The 22342-nt window shown below is 39.4% G+C and overlaps 1 protein-coding gene across 1 annotated transcript in view; it reads left to right on the top strand.

Annotated features, from left to right (window-relative positions):
* The window catches only part of GRM8 (glutamate receptor, metabotropic 8), a 156302-nt gene that overhangs the window by 127090 nt on the left and 6870 nt on the right, over nt 1–22342 (top strand). The window contains exons 3-4 of the mRNA XM_012660447.1: nt 17205–17421; nt 18560–18633. Of these exons, the coding sequence (XP_012515901.1) occupies nt 17205–17421; nt 18560–18606 (264 nt within the window). The 3' untranslated portion in view covers nt 18607–18633. The remainder of the gene's footprint in view (nt 1–17204; nt 17422–18559; nt 18634–22342) is intronic.

Here is a 22342-nt window from a genome sequence, read left to right as displayed (position 1 = left end):
AAAGAAAGAGACATTTCTTCTTGTAACAGAAAGGAGGAGGAAAGAATGTGTGCCCAGGAAGCCAGGATTGTTGAGTTTGATGGTGGGAAATTGAGAGCTATCTTTAACTGATGGCTTCTATTTCTTATGGGGAAGAAAAAAATACATTCTGTAAAATGATTGAAAAATATTTGACCCATGTTGAAATAGGTCTGAGAATTTTTGGAGTAAATTTGGTAATGTTGAATCAGAAGCCAGGGACATAATAATACAATCAGGGTTGTTGTCTTTATTCATTTTGTATTGCCATAAAGGAATACGTGAGACTGTGTAATTTATAAAGAAAAAAGATTTGTTTGGCTCACAATTCTAATGCCTGGAAAAGTTCAAGATTGAGCATCTGCATCTGGTGAGAGCCTCAAGCTGCTTCCACTCACGGTGGAAGATAAAAGGGGAGCTGATGTGTGCAGAGAGCAAGAGGGATATGAGGAAGGTGCTAGGCTCTTTTTAACAAACAGGTCTCATGGGAACTAATAGTACAGGAACTCACTCACTGGCCCTTCTCCCAGAGAGGACATTAATCTATTCATGAGAGATCTACACCTATGATCCAAACATCTCCCATTAGGCCTAACCTCCAACACTGGGGATCAAATTTTAACATGAGGTTTGGAGAGATCAAACATCCCAACCATAGCAGTTTTGTAGACACAGACATGTTTGATTACAACATTTGGCTGATGATTAGTTATGAAGGGACTCAGTGGCCCTGGAGACTGTTATATGGTTGGGATGAGATACTCCGAACCAAGCCAACACCAGTCCAGAATGATGATGGACAGATGGTTAGTTCAAGGGGAGCCCCTTAGTGAGGATGGAAGACTGGAGGGGAAACAGTGGTTTCTTTGCCTATTTCATCTCCTGCTAAAGGGAATTAAAAGTCTTCCTTCTTCTCTTTTCTGTCTTCTTTTTCTGTTCCTGATGATTATTCTTGACTCAAGTCACACTACTCTCTTTACTCATTCTCTTCTCCTCAATCCCTACGCTTATTTCTCTAATTCTGGTTTCTCATTCAGTATATTTAACCTACTTTTCACTCTTCTTGGCCTCTCTCCTGAAAAATATTTTTATTACTCATTGAAAATATTTTTTTCCCTCATCTTTCAGTATTTCCATTGCTTCTTTTCTGGAGTTTTTCCTCCTGCATGTTTTTAGCCACCTTAAATCCTATTCATTGTCCTACCTTCTATTTAGTGTTTACAAAAGAAAAACGTCTACATTTTTTATACTCTCAAATCTAACTTAAGATAGATTATATTCTTAAATTCCATCTTTAAATTTGCTTTAAATTTTCTCAAATTTTATTCATTACAATTAAAAAAAATTAAAGGGCATCTAAAAAGCAATGTGTGCATCTCATCAAGTTTGAGGTTGAAAAATAGTATTTTTTTTAAGTGAGAGGTTTGTTTTGTTTTGCTTTTTGCTTTTTTTTTTTTAATAGAAAGCCCGATGGTATTTATACATAGTCTCTGGCAAACCATTTTGAAAGCATTTACATATTTAGATTATTTGGAAAATTAGAGAGAATTGGAAAGACAATAAATGTCTTCATATATCTAAGTTATGGTCTATGAAAGGAGTCAGCTACTCATAAAAAAAGAAAAGTATATTTTCATTTAAGCACCAAAAATGTGGGAAGCTTTTGAGAAGCTGTTTTACTAGGTATACTGTAGATATTAAAAGTCAGGAATCCTGAGTTGTTTTACCGTTGCTAGTAGGCAGTTAATCAACAATGCATGTGCAGTATCTACTATGTACCAAGTACTTTCCTAAGATCTGCTAAAGAATAGCAGAATATCCCAGAGTCTCAGCTCACGAGCCTACTTTCTAATATAAAGTAGGCGTAAGGAACGAACCTGCTTTTTAAAATTTTGGAGCAAGAAACTTTTCTTCTATGTCAAATAACTCTGACACTGAACCACATTCACTAGGGTGACAAGATTTCAAACATAGTCATATTTTAGGGACCCAGGCTTCAGTTTCCAAGGATACGGAGGTGTTCCCCACAGAGATGCTCACTGTGGCCCCACTGGGCTATTAAAAGGAGGGGGATTCCATTTCTTCCAAGACAAGCATAGGAAATGGGCTTCTTTAATGAGGTTCCTGGGTTCTCAGGACTTCGACAGGCCAAACTAAAGATTTCCATCATTCCCCACTCTCTCTCTACATTTCCATTTTTAATTCCTACTCCCCAAACCTTGGGAGATACTCCTCCTCTAGTAATTCAGCTCTATAGCCTCTGTAGGCCAAATGTTTTGAAAACCAGCTAATTCTCCAAGACACACAGCCTTCATTGCTTGTGTGGAGGACATAAAGGAAAAAAAATTCTTTCATGGGTCTCTTAAAGCAGCAAGAATAAGACAGAAATGAATATCTCACAAAATTATCCTGTTCCATATGAATGCTATGGAAAATTTATTGATGATAAGGTAACAATTCACCTCGTATGTGGCATTTAATCATACAGGCTTTGTCAAATTTTTATTTTTCAAAAACTTCATCTGTTATTTTCAAATAAGTAAGAAATATATTTGAAAACCTCTTACTGACTCAATGATTGATATGATACATTCGCTGGTCTATAGATTTATCGTGACGTTAAAAATAAACTACATGCCACCATTTGATGCAAGAATTGAAACACAATACTCATAAAAATATAACTTTGGAAGTAGGATATTTTTGAAAAGAAATTTCTAATTATCATGAGATGTTGTTCACCTTAGGGGAAGTGAACATCATGTTCAAAGCATCAACTTCTTCATAAAGTGAATTAGAGGGAGCTTTTATATCTTCTCATGATAACAACATCCAGATTTACCAAAATAATCCTTGCAATGAATACATTTAAATCCCTTTGAGCATGATATGGAAAATTTTCAAAAGAAAATACAGGGCTCTTGAGTACACATTCAACGTTTTATATTACAGTGGTGCCTTTCCAATTTTATTTTGCCCATGAATCACCTGGAGATCTTGTTAAAGTGCAGATTCTCATTCAATAGGTCTGGGGTGGGGCCTGAGATTCTGCATTTCTAAGAAGCTCCCAGGTGATGCTGATGCTATGGGTTTGCTGACAACACTTAGCAGCAAGATTGCAGCGAAAATTTAGTCAATGCCATGGTTACTATAGGCAATACTGGTAAATTGATCTTTTGTAATGTCAGTACATCTTTTATGCCAAAACATATAAGTCTATTTTTTCCTCTCCAGGAAATTTGAACCTTAAATTTAATATTTAAAAAGGCTTCATTTCTGGTGGCTAACCTGATACTGAAAGATATAAAAAGAGAAAGCTAAACAAGGCAGGCCGAAGTCATGCCTTGCAATGATATAGGAAGGAAATAGCACAGCTGCATAGTTGGAAACTGTCATGTACAATAAAGTCTGTGACACTCACATAAATTTGGGACCTGGCTGACTGACCAGCTATGACATGAGGCCCCCTAGTGCACCAGATGACCTTCAGTTTATACTGGGGCAGATGTGACAAGTTTTGGACATGTTATTTTAGATAATTGTGGGGCACTCAAGAGGAGACATCAAGTAAGTAAGACATGGGTTTGGAACTCAGTAAAGAGATTTAGACTGGATGCATAGATTTGGAGTGGGTATGAGGTGAAAAGAAAAGAGAGCCGAGGCCATGTCCTAAAGAACACTAACACTTAAAGGAAGAATAGGCAACAAAGTAGATAGATTTAAGAGGAAAATTGGAGAGTAGTTCTCAGAAGCCAAGTAAGAGAGTGTTGGCCTATACTAGGTGCTTAACAAATATTTGTTGAAATGTAAAACAAAAACAAATGAACAAAAAACAGACTGAACTGGGCTCATGAACACCTTTTGCCAAGACCACTGAATTGTTTGCTTTTCCTACATTATCCATATTCTTTTCTATGTTTCTCTCTGTCAAATGCTGCGCCCTCTGCTTGGGATACCCTTCCATCTTCTTCTGCCATTTCCTGGTCTCTGCTTCTGCTTCTCGTGCTCTCTTCAGCCTTTGAAACTTGACTATCCCCTTTCACACATGGCTTCCCCTGCTGACCTTGGTCATTGCTGTCCAACCTGCCCAACCTTGTCTCTGGCATTTTGCTGGTACCCCACTGGGCCAGGAAGCTCCATTCTCAAGAGGTACTATAGCAATTACAATTGACAGAAGTTGAAGCAAGGATACTCTATTTGGCTGATAATAGATGTTAGTATTTCCTTTTCACTGTGATGCCACATACGGTGATCTCCAAGCTCTAGCTAAGTCATGACCTGTGACCCCAAGGAAGTTGTATATGTGACCAGAAGAGGTGGGAACAGGGAACTGTGGTTGCTCCCTCAGGAACTTCAGCACTTATGGGAAGGAAAGCTACTGAAGAATGAACAGCAGATTTTAAAATGTACCCAAGGTAGTGGAGGGTAGACATGATTAAGAGATGAATCTAGGCCGGGCGCAGTGGCTCATGCCTGTAATCCTAGCACTCTGGGAGGCCGAGGCTGGCGGATTGTTTGAGCTCAGGAGTTCGAGACCAGCCTGAGCAAGAGTGAGACCCCATCTCTACCAAAAATAGAAAGAAATTAATTGGACAGCTAAAAATATATAGAAAAATAAAAAATTAGTCGGGCATGGTGGCACATGCCTGTAGTCCCAGCTACTTGGGAGGCTGAGGCAGTAGGATTGCTTGAGCCCAGGAGTCTGAGGTTGCTGTGAGCTAGGCTGACGCCACGGCACTCACTCTAGCTCGGGCAACAAAGTGAGACTCTGTCTCAAAAAAAAAAAAAAGAGATGAATCTAACGTCAGACTGCCCGAGTTTCAATCCTACTTTGTCAGTTACAAGTTATTCAGTCTTGAAAAAATTACTTCTCCAGATTTCAGTTTTCTCATCCATAAAATAGGGAGAGAGCACTAACACAATTCTTGGCCAATGTAATATGTTAAATAAATATTGGGGAAACGAACATGTACACATGTCTGGGCATACACACACCATTTCATGAGTTGGGTGTGAAGATGGAATATGACACATAAAGAAGGCTTATCAAGAGCAGCAAGCTATCCTTTTCATAAAGAGATTATGATGGGCTGAAGGGGCTAATCAGTTCACATTGGGGAAACTTACTGTGCTGCCCTTGGAATACTAAGATGACACTTGTCAAAGGAACATATCCTTGGGGCTCTAGCATGTAGTGGAATAATGGAATCTGAGTCATTTACATTCTTTTATCTACTTTTCCTATCACCCAGTGATTGCCATTTATGAAATCAGCTATTTGGTCTTCGGAGTGGGGTTTTTTCCTATGTAAGTGGAGCTCTAATTAAGACCATTAACTGCATATGTAACTTCTTCTAACCTACTGAGTTTACCAACTTAGATAACATAAAGGAAATGAAAATTTCCAGTGGCATTAGGTGTTCAGAATCACTGCCTGAATGCCAGCTGGGAGATAATGACTTGAAGACCAGGATTTTAGTGAATATAGATAATCACTAAAAATCCATGAAATTGTCAACCAGGAAACTTATTTGCACAAAAAAAATCCTTATCAACATTCTTCCTTATTTGCAGGATTCAAATCATGTTTTATTGAGTGGCAAAATGCCAGTCTAAATAGAATATTTTCCAGCTTAAGGTTTATTGACTTCAATTTGTTGGTTATAATTACTAACTTTTTATTTTTTAATATTCCAGTGCTGACATGCTTGGGGGAAAAATTGAACCACAGCAGTGATTGCATGCAAGGAAATCAGCAGAAGACGAAAATTAAATGCTAGGTGATAGTTTGAAGTCAGCAGTGATGGGCATGAGTGGGTGGGAGAGTTAAATTTTTAAGTGATTTAGCAAATGATGCTAAGAAAGTGCTATAGCATCATTTTGATTCTTCTATTATAACGAATTGTAATTTATCATTTTTTTGATACTCATGTAAGAAAACCACTTTACAGAAAATTTTCACTGTTCTAAGCAACTCATTCCCCAATTTTTCCTACTTTTTATTTTAAAAAAATACTCAGAGACAGAGTTCATTTTGAAATCCCAAACTGTTTGAAGACTTCGCCGAGAAGGTATCAAAGAAATATCCTTTACTTCAGAATGCAGTAGATTCCTGGCAGTCATAGGTAGAAATAATAAAATAAGGGAATGGCATTCTTCTCTCCCTGGGCTGATGGGTTACTGAGTAGAGTTTTCAGAGGTGGACAGATCCATTTATTTCTCTTTTGTTCTCCTGAGAGGTGCAGAAAAAATATATTATCATATTATCTTTTAAGCATAAAAACAAAACAAAATAAAGCAAAACAGCTAGATTATCTTCCAGGGTTAGCTCTAACCTGATTCTCATGTAGTTTGAAATCCTATCCCAAAGCCTTTGCTGCCTGAGTAAAATGAAGAGAGAGAGAGTTTCCTCCTACTTTTTAATCACTTCTTTACTTTCCTAAGGAAACAAATATTAGAGCTTATAGGTACTGTAAGTACACGTTTATTTTCTTCCTGGGCTCTTGACTTAAAGTTGTGTCTCTTCTATGGGCTTAGTGCCTGCTGCAGTCATTCATCCATTCACCCTCCATCTATCCATTCATTCCATCATTCTTTCCTTACCTTCACATGCCTCAGGACTGAGAGATAGATGAGAACGTAATGTAATGAGGACTTCTGCTGATAATTACATAGCTATTTTCTTAATACTAAATAGTTCTGCTATAAGAACACCAATTATGCATACAGTACTTGAAAATAGCATTTGTAAAAAGCATAGGAAATGGTGGTCTTTGGTTAATAGTATTCGGCCTGTGGCAAGTTTTTTTTTTAAGTACCTGTCAACTGAATGCTCCTCCTCTTCACTTCTACAAATTGAGTGGTTTACACAGCTGAAGGAGGTCTCCAGTGAGAGGCAATCTGCAGCTGGTGCTCACTACTCCTTCCTCTTTCTTCCCCAGTTTTCATGTGTTGTCTTAACGTCACTTCCGGGGAGCCCGCCCTGTCCCACCTAGACCAGATGATTGGCCCCGTAACTCTCAGTGGCCTGTACTCCACTTTCACAACACTCATTACAATTGCTGGCAAATGTTTATTTGGTTGATTGTTTATTGAATGTCTTCTTTTTCCAGGTGACCACCTGCTCCATGGGGGTGGGAGGGCCATGTGTCCTTTAATACCCTATCTGCAGGGCTGTCAAGGTGTCTGGTACAGAGTGGAAGCTAATTTGTTGAGTGGATTAATCAAAAAGTAACCATTCAAAAGACATTAAATTTAATTTAACCACTAATCAGAAAAAAGTGTATGTATTGAATTAGCCTTTTAAATTTTGTGTGGTATTGCATATGCACTGGTTATAATTTTCTAGAAATTACAGAGTACTGAAATGTATGGGAATTAGAAAAAAATACAATGTTCAGGTTTTTTTAAAAGGAAGAATTGAAGATTAGGAGGAGTTGTACACCAGAGACTATAAAACGATCTGGAATGTTGAAGTCCCTTTCTTAAAAAGTGAAGGGTTTAAATCCAACATGCTATTAAAACTTTTGCATAATTATACGTAGGGTGATTAGGCTTAAAAATCCCAATACTCCTAGTGACTTGATAGATTATAGCAATTCTTTCCCTTAGGAGCACTTGTGCTTTCTCATTGTAAAATGTAATTAGCAGATATAGAAAAAGGTTTATTAATCTTATAGGGTATAATTATGGTTGTTTATATGTAAATTCTTTCATATTCATGGATTGCTTGTCTTTCATTTTAAATAAACAGGTTAGATGTCAAATGGCATTACCAATTTTATTAAAATCATTGTACTTCTTTTTAAAACAGGGCATTAGTTATTTTATTTTTCAAAAGAAATTCAAACTTAATTGGCCTAGTTTTAGGGTTGGGATTTTCAATAGCCAAAGCAAAATGTCTTAGCGTAGATTTTCTGTCAAAAGTATTTGATAGCATCTGGTTATGGAAAAGTGATAGAGTATAGAAAACTGAAAATCTGCACAGCCATCCATAAATGTGTTTCAAGTGTCCAATGATCAATGATTAATGATTCCTGGACCAGGTAGCTTCTGTTTACCTCTCCATATGCACTTCTCTCTCTTGACTTCTGTTCACTGCCTTGTGGGGCTCCTCTGGGCAAACAATATCAAGTTCTCTTGTCCTCTGGCTTCCAGTGGGTTTGGCCAGGGGGAAACTCAGCAGGAGGTGTGGGGCAGGGAGAAGGTCAGGATGTAATTTCCTTGTGATGTTACCAGGGGCTGGCTGTGTCCCTTCAGGGAGATCACTGCTTCTCTCAAGGTGCCTTCCATTCATGACTCTGTAACTGCTTCCTCCTGACCCTTAGGGCTCACAGGTGGCATCTGCCACCCTCTGGCTCCTTCTAGATTGTAGCTTTCCACTGCCATTCCCAGTGCACTGCCCTGGCCTTGAAAACAGTCCCTTTATTTAGCCTCCTTGAGTTACTCTAATTTGAATGTGCTGTTTGTTTTCTTTGCTTCCCTGACTCACAGGGTGAATGTCCTTGAAAAGGGGGTGAGAAAATACACTCTTTTGCAATTCAGTAGACTATCTGCATGGATTATCTGAAACCAACACATGACTTTGTAAGTGTAATACATTTTTATACTTTCAGGCATACATAGATATAAAAACAATGCTTTTTATGTTTTGAAGAAAGGGTGCCTCCTATGATTTGATCTTCTTCATATCTGCTGCTGAAATTTCAGGTTCACCATCAGAAGCAAACCATCTTTGCATTATTCACCTAGCAGTGAGAATGGACTGGCCTTGTCTCTCCCATCTCTGGTTGACTTCGTTAGCGGGTCATGCATTTGTGAAGAGGAAGGGTCTGGTGAGGGGTACAGCCTACATCCTGGCTAATAATGGAATTCAACCCGTGACCTTAAACCTACTGACATTGTGTTATACTCAGCTGTGTTAAGGAACCACAGGCCCTTTTGTCATGTGTGTGTATGCAAAGCTTTGCTTAGTGTGAGTGAACTCATGCTGGGGAGAAGGATAAAAATTTAGTGCAATGAACAATGAAATCTCTCTTGCTCTCCTTGACCTCCACAATTTCCCCTTTCAATAGGCTCCCTCTCCTTTTCTTGTGCTAAACTCCATTGTGCATCAAAACCCAAAGGCTTATGTTCCCCTCTGAGTCACCTGTAGGAACTCAACTGAGAAGAAAGGCAGAGACTGACTATTACATTTGGCACCAACGTGTACAAACAGGAATCTTAATAACTGTCCACGATGTGGGCAGGATTGTTTTGAGCCAGTCTTGGTTTGGGAGGGAAATAGTACTCCTTCATGTTTTGGGATGCAAACTCAGAGTGGTCATCCATCTTCTTTACTATTTCACTCTTTAGCTCTGCTTTTGCTTTCTTCCTTTCCCTCTCCTTAGTCTGTTTTCATGAAGATGGGAGGAGCATGAAAGCACAGGGCAGTGTCAGGAGAGTTGGGCCAGTGCTGGACATTGACTTCTAGCCCTGACTCCTCATTTTTATTTAATTTCTGATTATATACTCATGTTTTGCCACAAGCAACTAGTAATTTTAGTGCTAGAGATTAGTCAGGTCTGAAAAGACAAAGCTAATGGCTATAATCATTATGCTTTTCTGGACCAGAGTTTTGCAGCAAAAACAAATCCACCCCAAGGCCAGGTGGTGGGAAACTGTCATCCTGATGGCACTGTTGCTAAGGCCACCATCCTTGGAAAAGAGCTCAGGCAGGCACTACCCCCGAGGGCAGAGCATAGCTTCAAGCTGATCTTTCACTGGAGAAAACCAATGATACTATTGAGTAGCACGAAGAACCCACCTGCCAGCCTGCTCAACCAAAAAGTTTGTCGATCAATGGACAAGGTTGTTTGCAGAGATAAAAAGAACAAAAACCTTTTTTTTTTTTTTGGTGGGAACAAAAGCCTTTCTTGATGGTGAAGGTGTATGTGTCTCAGGTCTTAAATTGTCCTCTGTCTACAAACGTGTGTTCAGATGTTTGTGAGTTTCCTGCAGGAAGACTCAAATTTCCTACAATTTTGAGGTGCTTCCTCTGAGCTGTGCCTAAGGTACAGCTTATTGCTAACCTTGTCAGGTTGTCTTGGTTTCCTTGGGATCTTTGACAAACCAGAAACTGTGGAGAACAGATACAGAACTCAGGCCATTCTGAGCAGACAAGGCAAGTTTCAAGAGTCAATATTTTGATATGAAAACAGGGGGAAACCTTAAAAAGGCAGCTGAAGTTGTAACTTTCTTGGACCAGGAAAGAGTAATTTATGGTGTCTAAAAGTCTCTGAGCTTCCTTGAGTTGTAATAACCCCCATTTCACCCCTCGGTCATGTAGTCAGACTCAAGGAAGGCAATGTGCAGAGGCACAGTCAGTTTGAGGGAGATGTAAGCACTTTTAGACCTGTCTGGAATATCCATCTTACAGATAAAGATAAGCAAGAAGGGGTAAGTGATTAAATACTCTGTGACATTGGCCTTTGATTAGAAATATAATTTTTTTTTCTTCTTTAATGACAAATTGAAGTCCATGGGATGTCAAGGTGTTTTCCAAGATAGTTATGAAGTTTTCCTGGCCATTTTTAGCATTTCAAAAAGCTTAATGGCAATTTGTGCTTCCTTATGACGAGTCTGCAGTCTTACAACTGAAATGGCACTGAGTTGATTTGAACTGAAATTCTATCACCTCAGCTTGGTACAAATAGATATCTCATGCTGACCAGAAGCTTTTGCAGCTGAATAGATATTTGATTAATGAAGAATATGGGAAATAGGTGACTTTTTGCTCAAATAGTTTTATAGAAAAATCTTTCAAAGTTAGAATACATGGAAGAAAATAATAAAAGGATCCTTGATTAATCAATGGATGATTCATTTTTCTTTCAATGAATATTTATTGAACCCTTACTATGTGCTAGGAGCTCATGTTATATCTGTAAATGATACAGAGAAGCCACCTGTAGAATCTACATGATAGTAGGGGAAACAGAATACACAAATTAACAGAGGTAGTTGTAAGAGTAAGGAAGGAAATATTAGGGTAATGAGGTGGGAAGACCGTGCTAGATGCAGTGGTCAGAGATATTCTGTTTGAGGAGGAGTCATTTTAGCTGAGGCTGAAGGAGGAGAAGAGCCAGGAAAGACTTGGAAAAACGTTTGGAGTGATATTGTCAGGGTGGCAGTCTGCCCTCAGTGCTTGGTGTGCTCTTGGCCAAAGAATGACCAGACACAACAAAGTGTCAATTCCATACTATTATCCCAGTCCTCCGGCTCCTTTCTTGGAAAAATCACCAGCAGGGCCAATGGATGGATGGAGTAACCTCAGGCAGGAAGCAGTTTCACATGAGCAGCTCTTTACTGTAAAACAAAACAGGTCTGTCTCTGCAAACGGAGACTGACTGACTGACCTACCGACCACCTGACCGACCCATTCACCTGCTCACTCCCTCTTTGACTTTTTGACTTCTTAGATCGTTTCCTTTTACTAATCTGGTCTGGAGGAGGGCTCTCGGGAGGTGTGGGATATTATCAAATGATCAACAGGTGTCCTCAAAATTCCACCCGTGTATATATGAGCCCACCTTTTGCGGGGAGAGGTTAACCACAAGTAGATTCAAGCTAATGGCATAATAATTACCGTTAGGTTACTCTAGGTCACTTTCCAAATCCTATTATGCCTGGGCTGGGGAATTCCCAGATTGATAAAGCATTCCCTCTGTCCCCAGGTATAGCTGTTGCTCAGGATAGGATTAAGGGTGGGGCAACACCAAAATGGAGTGCCTGCTCTTATCCTTTCCCCAGGTGGAGCAATTGCTTGAACAACACCAAAGCCAGGAACCCTTGTCTCAAGAAGAGCCGGGAGATCCTAACTATCTACTTAACAATATGCATGAGTCTTGCAGGAGGAAAAAGGGCTTGGCCTGGTCAGGGAACAAAAAGGAATCCAGTGTGGTTGGATCAGGTGAGTGTGGGGCAAAAGTGCTCAGATGCCAGATCAAAGGATCCCATGATAAGAGGTTTGGGTTTTATTTTAAGAGCAATGGGGAAATGATTGAAAGGCTCTGAGCAAGATTTTTTTTTTAAAATATGTAATTTTTCTTTTTCTAAATATCAGTTTAGTTGTCAGTGTAGCATGAACTTGAGAAGGGCAAGCATGGAAACAGGAAGAATAGTCAGATGGTTTTAGGGATCCGGATCCACATATCACAATGCCTTGGACTAGGATGTGGCTTTTTGTTCCACCATTGCCAGGGCATGTCTTGAGATGGCTAACAGAGCTCTAGATGTTATGTCCAAATTCTGGTCAGCAGGAAAGAGGGACGGGCATGAGAAAGGCATACCCTTTCCCCTTTAAGGACACTTTTCGGAAGTTTTACTCACTACTACAAGGGAGGCTGGGAAATGTAGTCGTGTTCAGAGTGGCCAAGTGCCTAGGTAAAAAATCAGAGGTTCATCTAGAAGAAGGGAAGAATGGACACAAAGAGACAATAATGCCTGTTAACTTCTATTGAATATATGTATTGAATATATGTAATGAATTTCTTTTGAAAGAGAGCTTTGGTCTCCTTTAGCTCTAAGTCAAATTTTGGAATCTCTTTGAGTTTGTAAGTCCAACATTCACAGAATAACTAGTTAAATGTAGATTAAGTAATTAGCTTTATTCACAGCTGGGCAAACGCCAAATAACTCCCCAGAAACATGGTTGTCCCTTAAGAACTAGATTGGATAGAATTCAGCTTGGATCTGAGGCCAAAATAGTGCCTCCTACTCCCACACCACATCTCAACCTTGGGACCTACTTCTGCTTGAACAGAGGACTTGAAGTCTGCTTATTTAACCAGTGGCATGGGCTTCAGGCCTCTCTGACACACCCGGTTGCCAGTGGAATAGGGAGTTAAAGAGGATGGGCTTCCTCCCCCAAAAGGAAGGCCCTGTCTGGTCTCAAACTTATAGAGAAAAGAAGCCAGGGATGTGTGTGGGCAGATCAGAGAACAAAGGGAGAGCCTGCTATCCACTCTTGCCCTATAAATGTAGAATTCTGGCCCTGGTTCAGTTTCCCCTCTGTGTTTGGGAGAATCAGTAAGGGGTGGAGAGCTACCTAGGAAATACTTGTTCTAGAGCTCCCCAAGAGGAGTGGGGTTGGGAGGAGGAATCTGCTTTTCTGTGGGCGGAAGTAAGAATGTAATAGGAGAAGGAGAAGGCCTTTTTCCTCACCAAAATAATTATCAGAAAGGTGCAAGCTAAAGCAATTTTTTTTTTAGGGAGGGTATGGTGATGAGTGTCCTGAGTTGTGTAATTAATTGCCTCAAATATGCTTTATTCAAGTAATAGAAAAATGGCCTTATTTTAAGCACAGATGATATTCTTATGAAACCTCAGCCCAAAGAAAATAAGAAATGAAGAAAAGCAAAATGACAGGTGTTTTCAAGTATGCAATTGGATGCCTTAAAGAACTGGACAAGAAAGGAAAGGAAAAAGTCATATGAGGACAGTGGTAGAAAAGTCTGGAAAGGAGAGTGGATGAAGAAGGGCTCAGAGGTTAGGGCAGGGCTGAGGTAGGGAGCACAGTAGCATTGTCCTCTCTGCACCTGTCATAGGGGCGTATTAGTCAGGTTTCTGGCACACTCCAGGGAATGGAGAGAGGTTAACAAAAGGACTATTTACAAGGTGTGGGCACAGTTTAAGAAACCAAGGGGTGAAGAAGCACTCAGGAACCAGCAACAGTGGCGACACTTGCAGGGCAGGGGGAAAGAGCGATCACCAGACTCTGGCAAGAGCTTCAGCTGTTGGGGAGGGCTTAGGTAGAGAAGCACTAAGTCAGTGGGGCAAGAAGCTGGGGAATAAATACTCTGTCTTCTTTCTCCTACTGCCCTCCTGTGTCCTCCTGGTGCCTCCCATTGGTCAAACCCAACTGGAAGCCAGAGGCAAGAAAGCTCTGGTGATACAGCCATAGAGAGCAGCCCCCAGGATGTAGGGCAGGGTGGAGAAGGACTGCGAGGGGCAAATGGAGAAAAACTTGCACGATATTTTGGCAGAATGCAGGGAAGGAGGTGGTGGGAGGAGGCTGTATTAAATTTCTTGCTATAGTTCAATTCATTAATTGCTCCAAACATTCATTGAGCACTTTCTTTGTCAGTTGCTGGGGATATAGAATAAATAAACAGAGACGTTTTTGATCTTGAGAGGATCATAAGCTGGTACACCGTCATGATGCTAATGTCTGGTAATGGGGACCGTGGGAGGGAGAAATAGCAAAAGACGACTCTGCCTGAGAGTGAGAACTTCCCAGGGAGGAGATGACTTTTGAGCTGGATATTGAGTTTGTGCAGAAGATCACCAGGTGGAGGAGGGCAGAAAGAATCTCCTTATTCAGGGAAAAGCATGGATAAGGGTGCAGGTACTTTCAGAATCTGGAGAAAAGATTCAAGGCTGAGAAGCAGATGGGGCCAAGTCTGATGATCTTTGTGAGGCAGGCTGAAGAGTTTGGATTTTATCCTTTAAATTGGCAAGTGAGAGTTAATAGAGACCTATAAAAGATCTTTAAAAGGATGGGTGAACTGATGAAGGATGGGTTTCCTAACTCCCTTCTTAACTCCCTTTTGTTACATTTTCCTTTCGTTTCCTCTCATTTCCCTCTCCACTTCTCTCCTCCACCCATCACCTTTTTTTTTTTTTCCCCAGTGGTGCTGTTTCTGGCAGATGAAACCTCCAGGGTTAAGGGGGTGGTTTGGATGGATTTGATATAGGGAAAAGAAAGAGAAACATTCTAAGTCTTTAAAAAATTTCCACTTCAGTTGCCAGTAGGGGTTTAATTTGAGGATGGTGGAAATATTGGGAATGCTGGCACGGAAATTAAAATACTTAATGAGCCAATACTTAGTGGTCCGCCACAATAAAATAAAAATGAGATGTGGCGTCATGAGAACTTGAAAAGTTGTCTGGAAATATTATCGGTATACCTTGATATGTATTATTGTAGACTGCAGAAATGAACAAATGGAAAAATAAGCACGACTCTCACATTACTTTTCCACACATTGATCTGCAAAAAGAAAACTCTTCAAGACTTTGGGGAGAAAGTCCGTTACTGAATTAATCAAACAGCCATCTTCTATCTGCACTTTTATTTTCTATACCCTTTACACCTGTTTAATTAATCCTAAACATGAGACTGACTGCTAATTAAACAGCCCGGGAAGTGACTGACTGAAGGTAGTAATTTGAGATAATTAGTTTTGGTTTCAAACACTCAATTTTCACACTTTGTGCTCATTTTTAGAAAGGGGTGGCTCATTATTATAGGCAGGGTGGGAATTGTGTAAGGCATTTTACTGCTGGACTCTGAGTAGCTGAGGAAGTGGGAGGGTTATGTATCTAAATAAGACAAAGAAATGGTATAGTGCTACAGAATTTGCTATAGAATGCTCCTCTATTTCCCCCACCACACACATAGTTCCTTCCAAAGTAAAGGTCAGTCTGCTGAATCTCTTTCATCAAAACATAGAAATGCACAAGCTTTTGCTCTTTGGAAAATTTTTACCTAGTTAGAGATAGTTCTCACTGAGTCATCCATGGTCTCTTTCCCAGGTCCTCTGAAAACAAACAAGAAAAGGTGAAAATGGCCAAAGTGTGTGGTTTTATATTTGGAGGGGGATGCCCTTGCTGAGTAGTCATGTACTATGAAGGCAAAAAGTCTAATTAAGGGACCAGTCTGTTAAGATAAGGCTGGTTTATCTGGGAGAGAAAGCAAAGGGCAGGAAGAGGCAGGTCAGATAGTTTCATGGTCCCACAATGTTGATATGTAGGTTAGCATGTTCTCCTAGTTCTCCACTAGAAGAACTGAACTGGAAAAAAATTGGGGTTAAATATGCTAGAGTGAGTAGTCATTATTATAGCCAAAATAGGTAAATACTGGTTACGCAGAAGCTGAATGGATCTTGCAGCACCCTGGAGAGCTCTAGGCCCATTGTTCTGCTTCTTCTCCCTGGGTGACTTTTTTTTCTTTTCTTTTTCTTTTTCTAATATGATTGCAGGAGGAGACCTGGGTGACTTTTATATATTGGGAAGCTTACTGCATTTCACTGGCTACCAATAGGGAGCAGGACTTGCTAGACTCAGAAAAGCTATCCAGATGGTGAAGGCTTTTCAAAGATTTCAAGAGTAAAGTTAAAACATCCATGTAGATTGGGTCTCATCTGGCCAGACAGTAGTGGGTGACGGTTGGATCCCAAGATGTGTAGCCCTGTGTGGGTTCTTGGAATTGCAACCTCTTTGACATCGTCTTTGAGCACTGACGTTAGATGCAGGATCTGATGTGAAGCAAAGTTAATTGTTTTCTGTACAGGTTAAACCTGCATCTTCAACCAAGCCGTCTGAATTAGGGCATCCTGGAGTCATTTTGATCCCTGAACTTTCACTTATACACAGCATGGCAGCACAAGAGTGATGAGATGCACAGGCTGCATAGCTCAGCCTCCCACATTATTGAGAAATGACATAGGATTCCTGGTTTTGAAAATATTTTAGCAATTCATTCTGTTTATATCAGAAATGGTCTCTTTTTCTAAAGAATGTGTTACCTGGATTCCTTTTTATGTCTTTTTTTGGGGGGGGGGAGTTGGAAAGATATTTTTATTAGAGGATATGTGGTTGGCTATTCCCAAATCTTTTTGGGATACTCAGTGATTCTATCAATCAGCAGTGGATAGACTTGCAAAACTATATATTTAAAATAATCTACCAAAAATACAATCTTAAGGCTGAAATGGTTATCAGGTGTCAAAAAAATCTCATATTAAATTCCCTGTTAGTCATAGTTATGTCTTAAAGTGAAAGGCAATCTGAGAGGTGACCTTTCTGATGTGTATACCTTCATTTCTCTCTCATTTCTGCAGCAGAACTTATCATGTACAGAATTAAAAAAAAGCAAGAGCAATAAGCACAAATGTTTTGCTTTGGCTTCAGAAACTATGGAACCTGAAGCAAAACTAAATTCTTTCTTGCTGTTCAGAAATACTATGCATTGAAAGAAAGTGAGCCCACAAACATTATAAAATGCTTTCTAATTAAATTCGTGGTCATAAAACTGTATTTTGGCTTCAGACTGATATGTCTTGGTTTCTGGTATAGTTCTTGTGACAATCTATCATTCTACGAGATTCCTCATGGGTTAAAATGACCTGTCATTTGTTTTGCAGATACCTCAAATCAGCTATGCATCCACAGCCCCAGAGCTAAGTGATAACACCAGGTATGACTTTTTCTCTCGGGTGGTCCCGCCTGACTCCTACCAAGCGCAAGCCATGGTGGACATTGTGACGGCACTGGGATGGAATTATGTGTCAACGCTGGCTTCTGAGGGGAACTACGGAGAGAGTGGTGTGGAGGCCTTCACCCAGATCTCAAGGGAAATTGGTAAGCATATATTTATCGGACATTTGTATTTGGAGGTGACAGGCTGCTAAGGCTGGGCATCTCTGAGCACTCTCTGATCTGTATGGAATAATTAGAACTTCTGCAGATGCATGACCTAGGCTGTCTACTCTGGAAGGAAGCAAGTTTGTTATAAATGATTTTGTTGTTCATAGGTCTATCAAGGTGACACTTTGGTGCTAATTTAGGGAGTAGAGCACCTGACTCAGGCGAACATTTTTTAAAGTTGTCTGTTTTGACGAGGGAGTTTGCTGGCACATTAGAACCACTGTAAATTTGAATAAATGACATACTATTTGATTGTTCTAGATGGAAGTTTACATTAGCAAGTCATTAAATTAAAAAAAAAAGTTAGTGGAATTTAACATCCAACACTAGAGGGATTAAGACTAGTAATTATTTTAAAAGAATGCTGAAGTAGCCCCCAAGGCTGTACTTAAGCAATATTCTTATTGTCATATTTGACTTTTTGCGTATTTCTTCTTACCTGCAACTCTGAAGCTTACAGTGGGATGAAGGGTGAGATGTAATAACTTTGTTAGAACAAGGTGCCCATGACCTCCCTCCTGGGCTATTTTCAAGGTGTTTATCCAAATCTCTGTAGGCATTTCACCATCGTGTATGTATAGTTATGAGGTGGTAAACACATTCTGCTACTTTGAAAAACAGAAAAAAACAAAAACAACTTAAAGCACAATCTTATTGCTGATTAGCCAACAAAGTGTCTTTGTGGGTGAAAGGAGACATATTACTGTTACTTAAATACTATTATTCTTAGTAAGAATGAATGAACTTTTCTATAAGAGTAATAACAATATTTTATGGAAAGATTAAAGTATCTATTAGCTGTTTTTCAGTAATTTTGAACCTGAAGGAAGAAATTATGTTAAAGTATTTATTGTTTTTCATGAAAGCATCCACTCAAGAAAACATCGTGGGAATGATTTGGGCTTAACTGTAATTATCAAGAACAAGGATTTTAAAGTTATTGAAATAAGATTTTCACTTGAAAGACTTGCAGATGCCTGGGATCTTTCTTCTGTACATAATAGGGCATGGAAATTTATTATACATAATATTTAGTATATTTAACATTTGTGCTACGTTTGTGCTGTTGCAGAAAATGTAGAAAAGGCTTGGTCTTATTGGACAGATTGGGTTAATTGATTTAATTCGATAACTGTCACACCTGCTGTAAGTGTCTGTGATGCCATAATATTTGCTCTTTGGAATTTTAAATTATATCAGTATTGCTATAAAATTATTCAAGACATTCAATTTAACTTTAAATTATTACAATTTATATTATCTTCTTGGATAAAGGTCTCAAATTTATCCTTAGAGGAAATGCCCACTAAAATGAAAACAATAGCTTCTGAAAACAAGATTAATGTGTAATTTAAGCAGCTGATGTCAGTTCTTACCAGAGTGATAATTCAACATGAGAAGGAAACTAATAGAACAGGTATTGAAATAAGTTTTCTGTAGTGATCCTGGACATTCTTCAACTTCAGGACACATTTTGTGTGCATGAAACAGATTATTGTAAAAAATTCAATACAGGACGCAATTTGCCAATTACTGCAGAATGTGGTAAAATTCATTGTTCTAAAAGTTAAGTGAGAACACAGTTTTATTCTTTTGACTAAAATAACAAATACTTAGTTTTTACTTTTTAGGAAGCATCACTATACTTTGGTAAAACTGTCACATAAAAGGATTCAGATGGTGCCATTCATTATTCCTGTTTCTATCTTAGTCATTAGTATGGGAGAAAATAATTTTAGTGCCTTGTATACACTTCTGATTAGAGCAACACATTTCTTCTATGTTGATCCTTTCAGCATTCTGTGACTTGATTGGCTGTCCATTCTATTTCAGTTCTCACTTATCTGGGGAAGGGAGAGAGGGATGGATTGTCGATTAATATGCGGAATACTGAAAAGGCCAAATAAGTACCACGCTTGAATATGCCATGGAATATATTAAATATCAAAATCATCCCTCATTTTAATGACAAAGATTTTATCTAGAACAAAAATAGCTGAAAATTAAACCTTTTACATGACAATGATATTAATGGGAATGGCAAATGGTGGCAACTTAACCCATTCTGAAATTATCTGATGATTCTAATAAAAATTCATCAGTTCTGTAACATTTGCAGCCTCTTACTACAACATTGATGACATCTCTGTCACCATGTTAGTAGTGTGTTTTTAAAAACCTTAGTAGCTTGAGTGAGAAGAAGATGTATAAATTCATTTTTTTGGAGTGTCTGCCTATTAATACAATAATATATTTCCCCAACTGTTATAAATTTTCCTGTACTCTGTTCTGAATTTCTCTTTAGCAACATTGATTTCTGCAGAATTTCAGTGTAAATTGAGGCTTTCTATGTCTTACCTCTGATTAATTCAGACAGATCATAATGGAACGATGGCAAAATGAAAATTGGTTTAGTGATAAATTGCTTGTAAAATTTGATTAGAATGTTTTTAATTTTAACAAAATCTGACGTGGGGAAGTGTCCTTTGTGTATCTGGGAGAATGGGGTTTATGAGTGAATGGTGGTTGTGAGCAAACATTAGTGATGGCTCTTCTCTAGTGGAGATCCTTTTGAAGGAGAGAGGGACAGGAGATATTTGATAAAATAAAGGCAAACAGCCCCTTGATGCCTAGTTCTTACGGTATCAGCCCAAGGCATCTCTTGACTATAGGATTTTTACTGGAGAAGGAAAAAAAAACATATTTGGAATCAGCAAATAGCACAATTCAACTGGAGTATAGTTTGTGTAATGAGGTATAGGAGACAAAATTGGAAGTCTTGATATGGACACATAATTGAGTATTTCAAATCATATTATTTTATCTTTAATTTTATAGACAATGGAGGAAACTGCTGAGGAGATAAGAGAGGGATCTATCAGAATGTGTATTTAAGATTGTACTAATGAGAAGTGGAAGATAGGGAGACCAGTTGAGAGGCCATTGCAATATCAGTCTTGGCCTCATGTATGGCAGTGATAATAGAAATGGGAGAGGAGACAGACTTGAGAGACATTTGTGAAGTGGAGGCTATAAAATTTAGTAACTAATTGGACATAAAGCTTGAGGATAAGAAAGAAATTAAAGTTGAACTTGAAATTCCATACCAGGGCCACTAGGAGAAGGAAACTAGGAGAAGGCAAGTACCATAAACAGAAAAGAGACAGGAAAATGGAGAGGTTACTTTGGGGTGGGAAGCATGAGTTTGGTCATGAACTTTATGTACCAGTCCATATCTTTGTGGCGAAGAGTAGCAAGGAACAGTGGTCTAGAGCCAAGCGGGAACGGAGATGCAGACCTGAAGCTCATTCTCATGAAATTGATGGTTGAGGAGGGAAGGGTGGTTGATGAGGTAGATCACGTAAGTGAAGCAAAGGGGGCTGATCAAGGTGTCTGGGAAGCTAAGAGTGTGGTAGAGCATCCTTTTGATGGATCTGTGGTCATGAGAGGCCTCTCAGTCTCCTTTAATGAAGGTTTCTACTATGGGAGATGGTAGGAGTTCTTTAGGAAAAATTCAAGTATATTGAGCAGTTTTTTAAACAAGAAAACGGGAATTTCTGCCAGGAGGAATAGCTGAACATGTGTGACATGGTGGCAGAGAATGAAGCAGTGTCCTTGAGAAGGGGTGTTTCAGTTTCCTAGGGCTGCCATAGCAAAGTACCACAAACTGGATGGCTTAAAACAATAGAAATTTATTAACTGGACATGGTGGCATGTGCTTGTAGTCCCAACTACTTGGGAGGTTGAGGTGAGAGGATCATGTGAGGCCAGAAGTTCGAGGCTGCACTGCACTGTGATAGCACCTGTGAATAGTGTGGACAATATAGCGAGACCTTGTCACTTCAAAAAAAAATTGAAATTTATCATCTCACAGTTCTGGAGGCTAGAAATACAAAATCAAGGTGTTGGCAGGGCCATGCTGCTTCTGAAACCTGAGGGGAAAATCCTTCCTTGCCTCTTGTAGCTTCTGGTGTTTGCTGGAAGTCCTTGCTTTTCCTTGGCTTGTCGATGTATCACTATAATCTCTGCCTCCCTCATCACAAGACCATCTTATGCCTTCTTGTGTTTGTCTCTGTGTCTTCTCTTCTTATACAGACATCAATATACTGGATTAAAGGCCCATCCTACTCCAGTATGACTTCATCTTAACTATTAATAATTACATTTGCAATGACCCCATTTCCAAATAAGGTCACACTCTGATAGGGAACCTGCAGCCTCAAGTCCAGGTGTGGCCCTCCAGATCCCCAAGTGCAGCGTCTTTACTGAATCCAAACATCACAGAACAAATCTTTTAATAAAGGATTTTAATAAAGTATTTGTTTTGTAAAATTTGGATTCAGTCAAAAGGCCACACTCAAGGATCCAGAAGGCCACATGTGGCCCCAAGGCTGCAGGTTCTCCACCCTTGAGAGGACAAAGGGTTAGCAAAAAGGATGAGAGGGGTCTACGCAGACAGAATTTGGTTAATGGAGAAGCCTGCAGTATAACTAGTTCAGAAGTTCCTTCTGGAGCATTATGGAATTTTATTCTGCCAGTCCTGACTACTTGGGTAGAGCAGGTGACCTCATGGATAATTCAGGGTTCCATATGTGGGTAGGTGGTGTGTGTCTTTCCTAGGCTTCTAGGTAGTCAAGAGCTTCCCGGTAGGATAGCAATGATTGCTACCAATACAGGTATGTACTGGCTGTTCAACTGCCCTGCTTTGTGTAATTTTAAGAAGCTTCTATTTTTGATTACACCTAGCAAATCATAGACATTCAGAGAATCCTTTCTGGCCTAATTTATTTTTGTTTCCCCCTTTGGTCTCTTTTGGCTTGAGGGAAGGGGGGATAGCTTTCTTGCTGCTGGTTAA

This window comes from Propithecus coquereli, unplaced genomic scaffold (assembly GCF_000956105.1).
Source record: "Propithecus coquereli isolate 6110/MARCELLA unplaced genomic scaffold, Pcoq_1.0 Scaffold669, whole genome shotgun sequence".
Classification (NCBI taxonomy): Eukaryota; Metazoa; Chordata; class Mammalia; order Primates; family Indriidae; genus Propithecus; species Propithecus coquereli.
Note: the sequence above shows the minus strand (reverse complement) of the source record. Positions and strands in the feature narration are given on the sequence as shown.